This window comes from Serinus canaria, chromosome 5 (genome assembly GCF_022539315.1).
Source record: "Serinus canaria isolate serCan28SL12 chromosome 5, serCan2020, whole genome shotgun sequence".
In the NCBI taxonomy this organism is placed as follows: domain Eukaryota; kingdom Metazoa; phylum Chordata; class Aves; order Passeriformes; family Fringillidae; genus Serinus; species Serinus canaria.
In genome coordinates this window covers 37,260,079-37,268,827 of record NC_066319.1, presented here as the reverse complement: position 1 = coordinate 37,268,827, position 8,749 = coordinate 37,260,079, and the positions used below count along the sequence as shown (strand labels likewise).

General features: G+C 39.5%; 1 protein-coding gene across 2 annotated transcripts in view; it reads right to left on the bottom strand.

Annotated features, from left to right (window-relative positions):
• Window positions 1–730: 730 nt before the first annotated feature.
• PRORP (protein only RNase P catalytic subunit) overlaps window positions 731–8,749 on the bottom strand; it is a 38,957-nt gene continuing 30,938 nt past the window's right edge. For both annotated transcript variants that reach the window (XM_009101915.4, XM_018907432.3), the window contains 3 exons: window positions 3,790–3,938; window positions 2,972–3,167; window positions 731–1,246 (listed from right to left, as the gene is read on the bottom strand). In XM_009101915.4, the coding sequence (XP_009100163.3) occupies window positions 1,118–1,246; window positions 2,972–3,167; window positions 3,790–3,938 (474 nt within the window). In that variant the 3' untranslated portion in view covers window positions 731–1,117. The remainder of the gene's footprint in view (window positions 1,247–2,971; window positions 3,168–3,789; window positions 3,939–8,749) is intronic.

Here is an 8,749-nt window from a genome sequence, read left to right as displayed (position 1 = left end):
CAGGGAACACGCTTGAATGCTGAGTCCTGAGGGAGCTTGTCATGGGGCCTGCAAGAACTCAGAACTGCAAGTTCTATACAAAAAGATCTTAATGTTTCATCTCCGTTTCGAACAGAGGATTTTTGTATGAGAGAGATGTGACAAGCCCAGGATATTTCATCTGAGATTTATGTGGCATTTCTACGTTTTGAGGGGAGAATGTTTATTGCACTCACAACATTAGTGCAAACCTAACACATTTACCACACACACACTTACAAATAACTCAGAACATTTTACTGTAATTTATGCTATTTGTTTCCTTTATAACCTGGGACAGATTTTATAGAAATGTATAAGAATGAATTTTGTCCTATTATGGTCTTTAAGAATTTCTAGCTATCCAGTTATCCATTCTCATTTTAAAAATCCATGCATTTCCATCAGCAAACTATTGCAGTAATGCCAAATCCTGTCAGAAATGGCAAATTTAAGAGTGTGGAAGAGCCACAAAAAAAAGCCACATTCCACTGGTTCCTTCCTTATTCTTCCAACCAAATGATTGCTATATGTTCCTCTACCGAATCTGTTGCATTCTGTGTGATCAAACAAATTCTAATTAGAGTGAGGAAGTCTTAGTTCTGTGTGTGTCTGGTGAATGGTAAATGCACCATTGTCCTCCTTAGCTCCACTGAATAGAGGTAGACATTGTGCAACACTCATGCAAGCTCAGCACCACAAACTCTGAAGGTACTTTGCAAGTCTTGCTTAATTTCTTCAATGTACAGTTTATTTCAATGTAGATGAAAAGCTTGAGAAAAAATAAAAGATAAAAATCCCAAACTCTAATTCCAAGAGGAAAAGGCAAGTTTTAATTCAAATCACAAAAATTGCCTGTAAAAATGGAAATAATGGACATAATTCACCCCCACTGGACCACCGCTGATGTTAAGAGATGTATGCAGGAATGATTTTGTCAAAAGCAGTCACTCAATTTTCTTCAGTAACACACCTCACATATTTAATCCCATAACTGTCCTGCTGAATTCTCCTAGCCTGCAACAGTGATAAAAAAAAAAAAAAAAAAAAAAAAAAAAAAAAAAAAAGGCAGCTTCAGCTTATCCATTTACATTCTTCATCATTTCTGGTGAATGCAGAGCCATTTTCTTGGTACTTGATATGAGTATTTTTCCTCAAAAACATCTTTATAGGGAATATGCCATGTATCACCTGTAGTCTGTACCACACAGTCGTAACGGAAAGCAGGCTGTTGGGAAATAACAGAGAGAAAACCTTTTTTTTTAGACTTTGTACAAAGTATTCTAAAATATCAGAGTTACAGCTAGTTAGTTACAACCTCCAATGCTTACGTTAGAAGTCTCCACAGTTTTATCTCTTAACAACTCTCATTTTATTTTCCTATACAAAACAAAATCTGAATTTTAGTACTGGAGGAAAAACTAAACTATCTTCTAGTATTTTGTGGTCTAGGTGTCATTATAAATTCTGTCTTCAATCTGCACTAGATAATAATGATTTCAGGATAATGCACTCAATTACTAGAAATGACAAAATGATTGTTGTTCTGTTCAGTTAAATGAAATCACATGGGAATTACTCAGGATGTGGAGTTTATAGGCTTGAATGTAGGATTTAATGACATTAATGACATCTTGTATTTGTTCTCCCAGTGTCTCTCTTTACAGAGCTGACTTGCTCTGTCCCACGGAGAAGTAAGAAAAGGAGATTTAAGAAAAGGGTTTATCGCTAACACTTTCAGAAGCATCTGGTTGAACAAATAGAATAAACAATCTTTCAGGTCTATTATGTTGCAGGTACACTAATTCAACATATATAAAACAAATACAAAAGAAACATTACTGGTTGGTAATTATGGTTCCCAGGACATACTATCACTCTATACATATAGTCTTGGAAGTTTGCTTTACTTTGGCAGCTTCCAGAAAAACTTAGAAGACAGCTATGACTAGGAATATCAATCACCCAAATCACTTGTATAGGAATTAAGATGTGAAAATTAGTAGTCCCTTTGTACAAGAGAAAGAAACAGCTAAAGCTTGTGGTAGCTTTAGCTCAGGTGACCCACCATTCATTATTTGGCTCCATAAGAAGTAATGCATGTATGGCAACAAAGAATGAAAGGCTCTCATTCTTACAAACTGGTATCTCTGTTTGTAATCATGAATGTTATTTTATAGTTTTAACCAGGAAAGAAAGAAAATGAATCTGCATAGGTGCAGTAATCCTTTAAGCAGGCAATAACAATACAGACAGAGCAGATAACAAAAGAACAGCATATAGAATGTCACATGATGGACTTTTCCCTAGAAAAACCTTAACAGCTGCATTCCTGTTAATGTACTGCTCACAAGGATACATATCTCCTAGACAATAAGAGTAGTATTCTGCCATAACATGACATTACTGCAGTTTCTGTAGCTGAATACTAACTATAAACCTGACTGTTATGGGCTTTCCCTCATGAAACTTTACACCTAGGTCAGGTTACTATTATAGTGAATACTGAAATACCTGTATTTTTCAGCTTCTTTAAAATAAAGATTAAAGAAACTCTATTGTAAAATTTGAAGTATGATATTTTATAATAGTGCTGCAGAGAAGAATAAGGGATTTCAAAGTTTAAAATAAATTAAAACACTGGCACTCAGGGTTTACTGAAGCCAGTAATGGTTACAGAGTTTCCAGCACTGGAAATATTTGTATACATAAACTTTTATTTACATTTACATTTTAAACATTTAGGTAGCATTTCTTGGCTCTCTTATAGTTTTCTGGTTTGTGACATGCTTTGTGAATCCAGTGGATTTTCAGTTAACATGGGACTTTTGAGCGCACTGGTTCAAATCCGTTTCTTAGGCTTCAACAAGATATTTTGTCTTCCAGAGTTTGAAATAATCTATCTTCAATGAGTAAGTTCTGTGTGTTTGCTGACTGCAGTGGAAAAACTTACCAAAAAATTTATACCCCTTCCTTCTGCAGAAGGGAAGAACACTATCTGGTGCCCACGCTGCCACTTGCGGAACAGGTGACGTGTCAGACTGTCGGAGAGACAAGCCTTGTGGTCCCGCAGGAAGTCTCTGCTAACAAACCTGCAATGCTTGCCTGAGCGGAGAGTGGCGTATAACAAGAAGGGATCATCTTCAGAGCTTCACAAAACAAATGGAAAGGACAGACGTCATTCACAAGGCAGTAAGTGGCTGCAGGAAGTGATTCAAATGCTGATCAAGATTTATTCATCAGCAACACTGAAAATTCCCACCACTACTCTAGTTCCCTGTAAAATAAAAAATTGTTTTCCATAGGGCACCAAAAGCTTGAGCGCAATAAAAATTAATCATGTGCTACTTAGAGCACTTTTTTCCTCTTCTCACAATCTGATAATAGAACAATATAATCTTCTGCCACAAAGTTTAACAATACTGTGCTATGTATAACAAAACTGCTAAAACTCACAGTGTACCCCCACACAGCAGCAGACCACAACTGTACACTGATGCCACCAGAAATTCTGTAGTTCAGGGCCCTATACTCTTGGCAGTGGTTTTATCAGTCATAAATCCTAATAAACCATACAGCTGTTGATATGATTCTAAGTGTTTAAAGTCTTCCCAATGCAACTTCTTATGTACTTTTGAAGCAAGTGTAGCAAGGGATGTGTTTCTTCCAAAGGCACAGATAGAGATACTAGTAATGGTACTAAAAGCTAGAGCAAAATGCACTTAAATCAGGTGTTGGTGTCATTATATTGAGCCATTTTCCTCAACTTACATATTTTCAGCAAAGAAGAAGTCTGCCTTACTCTGCATCTCCTTCATAATTTCTCTTTTCCAATTTGAAGAGTTTGTCAGCATATGTTTGCGACCCAGCACAAGCAACCGGGCATTCTCTTTTGCCAGGTGGTTGACAGCATCAAACAGCTGCAGAAAACAAAGCAAACCCAAAGATTTTCTTAGCTGTAAAAACAGGGTGACATGGAATACTTTCATGTGTCTCACCTAAAGGGACTTCTAGACTACTCTCATTTATACCATTCTTAACTGCAATGCAAATTAAGCAGATAACTAATTTAATTCCCTAATCACAAAGAAAAAAAGACAAACCAATTCATTGAAGGAAGATGCTCTCAACCACATAGAAAATACAGTGCTTTTATACTCCAGCTCTTGCAGTTCAAATGACGTGAAGGACCTCGGGCAGAGTGGTATGTCAGAAGTTCCAAGTCAGCCGAGGGAAGTGAATCACGCTGGATTTAAGCGATACCCAGTGTGATCACGGAGCACCGGGAGCCCTGAGCACACGGCCTCTCCAGCCCCACCTGCTGGAGCTGGAGACCTCCACGGCCCGCGCTGCCCTGTGGGGAGGCGGCGAGCGGCACGACATGGAAATCCGTGACCTCGGGACTAAGGCTTTATGAAAACCACATCCAGATTAGCCGACCGCTTGTGAACCAACATACCGGTGGTAAATTCACTTCAGAGAGACTTTTCATCAGTCTCTCAGGGCTGTGCCTCTTCTGCAACAAGTGCTTCTCAGGACAGGCACTTCTGCCTGGGACTTTCCCTCCCTGCTTCACCCAGACTGAGCTCAGGGAGGGCAAAGGTTCTGGCTTTCAGCATCCAGGTTATTACCGTGGACTGCTCACAAAACAATGGCATTTCAGTTTGATCCACAAAGACAGAAGAATTGTTTCTTGAGATTCATGCATCTATCATATTTGAAAGACAAGGACAGTATGCTCACTGACCAGGGAAAGGTATTTCCTAATTTTTACCTGCATTTGCTACCACTATTTGCCAATATACAATCTCCTGATCATTCTTTAATCCTTCCTGCTTTTCTAGCTACTTCCCTCTTCCTTGTTACTTTTTCTCCCTTTAATACCTTCAATTGCCCTTCTCCTTCTCTTGCCCTTTACCCTCCTTTCCTCCTATTTGTGATCCTTCTCATTTTTTGGTAAAATTTGCTTTTGATTCAGGGGCTAGAAAGAATTATTCATGTAACTTTTGTGTGTCATTTTACAATATATTTAGTTTCATCTACCTGCAAGTACCAAGAGAAAGGGGTGGCCCTACTCAAGTCTTCTCTCAAGCTGCACAATCTCACTACTTCTGTTGTGTCAGATCTATATCACAACTACACACGAGCTCACTGGTCCAACAAAAGACTTTTGTAGGGCTGAGCAGCAACCCAACAGACAGACTTCAGTCAGAGGTTCAATGACTGATGGGAACACATCACTGCAGGTGGTGAGGACGGGAAGTGTGGGACTGCCTTTCACAGGAAAGGACCTGCAGATGGCTCAAATGAAATATGCCATGAATCTGGATCTGAGATCTGGGAGAGGAAGCCAGAAGATTTTCTACATTAATTTTAACTGTTGAGCTGTAAGCTGCTGTAGCCAATATTGATTCTGAGGGACTAAAGGCTCTGTTTTCATACAGATACAGGACCTTGGTGCTAATGAAAAGCACAAACACCTAACAGTACCTATTGGAACTGACTTCCTGCTTCCAGGAGATCACACTGGATATTGGCTAAACATGTGTACAATCTACTCTTCCCTGGTTGAAACAAACAAAATATAATGTGAGCAGGAAAAGACCAAATGCAATAACTTCTCATGCACTGAACCAGTCCTGCAAATAGCTGGATTCAAATACCAAAGGAGAATTAAGCTGGTTAATCAGAGTTCATAAAGCTAATTAAACTTAGGAATGTAGCGACTGCATCCACATTTCTGTACATTTTCATGTACAGAAGTCAACAGTGAAGAAATACTAACAATGAGTAACTTTAGCAAACCCCTACAAATTCCAAATGAAAATATTTTTTCTTTTTGCCTAACGTTTTGCTACAGTAAGGGAAGGTGAACAAAAAATCATGTGAAAAAAAAAAAAGAAGTTAAAAAACAGCAGCTCCAAATACAGACTGGTCAATAGTAGCTATTCCCAAGTATTCTTGGATTCAGCTCCTGTAGGACTTTCTTTCTGGAAGCTGTAACTAGTGGCAGTTTGTACCTGTTAGTCATGTGGACTTTCTTGTCCTACATATTATTAGCATATGAAGTTTTCTCATGTGAAGTGCTTCTGGGAGAAAATTGAGAGGTTGGTATAAATTAGCTAGAGCAGTGGAAAAACTCAAAGACTTAAAACGTAGTGAAATTAAAAGGAGTCAGCATTTTAAAATGTTGAAACTCCTGCTTACATAACAACCCTTTGTCCCTCCTCTGTTTAACACAGAGATTAACCTTACTTCCACCACTAAAATACAGAAGATAGACATTATTTTTGTTTTCATAAGATAATTTTATTCTGCACACCCCCCTTACCTGACACAACTTCACTAAAGAGCCTTTTCTCTCACTTTAGGCTTGGGCACTTAATGGGGGTGGTCTACAAGGAGTCACAGAACTTACATGGGGGGTTTCCTAAGTGTGCCTACTCCACGCCTGGCTGCTTCTCAAGAAAGGAAGATGTGAGACACAGTAACACTTGTTTCAGTCACAGAGGAAAGTAACTGAACGTAATGGTGTTAATACAAAAACAGCAGTAGTGATGTCTCATTTAAAAAGTCAAGGGTATTTTATTAATCTAGTATTTCCAGAATTTGCATGAGTGTGTAATGGAGCACGAGGAAGACAGGTTAATTACTCTAACTCATACAAGGAACTATGAGCACAGCAGGATACAGCTTTCCTAAGACTTCACTGCCAGTCCCTTTCTGATCACTAGATCACGCTGTGCCATGTGTCCCCAGTTTCAAAGCTTAGCTTGAGGTAGCTTTCTCATTAGGTACTACTGGTAGATTCCCACTTGTGAAATGGGAAATCCCTATACACTGCTGCTGGGAGGCACACTACTCAGTGATTCAGCAAAAGGTGACTCACCCTTATACACACAGAGCATGAAGAAGTAACCACCAAAAATATTTAAATCACATTTTTTATGAATAAATCATGTTTGACATTGCTTAAACATTTGGGTTCACTAAGTGCCATTTAAAAGCAAAACTCACCTACAGGTTATCTGCTAATAAGAGCAACAAACTGCTCTATTACTGCTCTTTTCACCTATTGCTAGTGCTGCCTCCCACCCAACTGAAGCCGTGAAACTGCAGAAGAAACCCCAACACAGACCACAGGTTCAGAGCTGCCACTGCTGTACTGTCACGCAGGGCTGAGTATGATCATTGTCTCCAAAGTTTAGCCAGCAATTGGAGCCAGTCAAAAGAGGTGATTGTCCCACTTCACTTTTCACTGGTGTGGCCTCACCTTGAGTCCTGGGTACAGTTTTGGCTGCCACAATATTGAAAAGACATTAAGCTGTTAGAGAGCATCCAAAGGAGAGCAATGAAGATGGTGGGCTGGAGGTGAAGCCATATGAGCAGCACAGAGGTCATTTGGTCTGTTCAGCCTGGAGGAGACTGAGGAGAGACCTCACTGCAGTTACAACTTCCTTGGATCATTTGGCGGGGGGGGGGCAAGCACTGACCTCTCTTTGGTGACCAGTGACAGAACCCAAGGGAATGGCCTGAAACTGGGTAAGGGGAGTAAGGGGAGGTTTAGATTGGACATTGGGAAAAGCTTCTTCACCCAGAGGATGGTTGAGCACTTGAGCTCCCCAGGGAAGCAGTCATAGCACCAAGCCTGACACAGTTCAAAAAGCATTTGGGCAATACTATCAGGAACATGGTGCAATTCTTGGGGTGTCCTGCACAGGGCCAGGAATTGGGACTTCAACGATCCTTGTAGGTCCCTTCCAACTCAGGGCATTCTATGATGCTATAAATGAATTCTTGTCATGCCTACATTTATTTGACTTAAGAGTTTCACCATTTTTGGTTACCTTTTTCCATGCTGTAGATCAAGAAAATAAGCTCAATAAAAACCTGTTTACTTCATTCCCACATACAGGAGAGATACACAATGAGAAGCCAGAGATTTTTGCCACAGCCAGTTACTCAAAGAAGGTATGTGTGTTGCTTGCAAGAAAAGCTGGTAATTTCACCAAACCACATTCAAGATCATTACCACAGCACCAAATACAAATGCTTCCTATATTCTCTACATTATTATTGATGACACAGTGTAAATTAGTCTCAAGTCCTCTTCCCTCAAATACAGGGGCAGTATACATGTTTCTCAATTTCTCTGGAGTTTATCTGTTCCTGATTAACACAGGCGTAGCTACTTCAAAGGGAAAGCAGTGATGGATGAATAAGTAACAGTCACTAAGATTAATAAGCCTGGTTTACTTTCTGTTCTTTAGCCAGTCAGCAGGTAACTCTTGGGAATTATCCCTTACAACACCAAGGATCTCTGCAATACTGCAGAAATAATATTGTTGGGAATCTTTGTATCCTGTGTTACAGTAAGACTATTGAAATTGATGTAACACATCATCATGCAAAACTCTACCAGTGACAGCTCTTCACACATCAGTGATGGCTATCACACAATGTTCAACGTGTTTTAACCTGTCTGCATTGACTTTGCACCTGGAATTGACTTATCCTCCCTTGACACATTCACTAGAGATATGTCTTAACTCCCTATCACAATTCATTAAAATTTGCAGTTCACTTTTAGATGTTAGCTTTTACTCTTAACAGTCAACACTATTAATCAAAGGCAGATTATTGGTTGAGCAGGAAAACTAAACCACAGAAGCAGATTCCCAAGTTGATTTAATGCAGATTGAGGATGGTACAGTAGCCTCAGTTTGCTCAG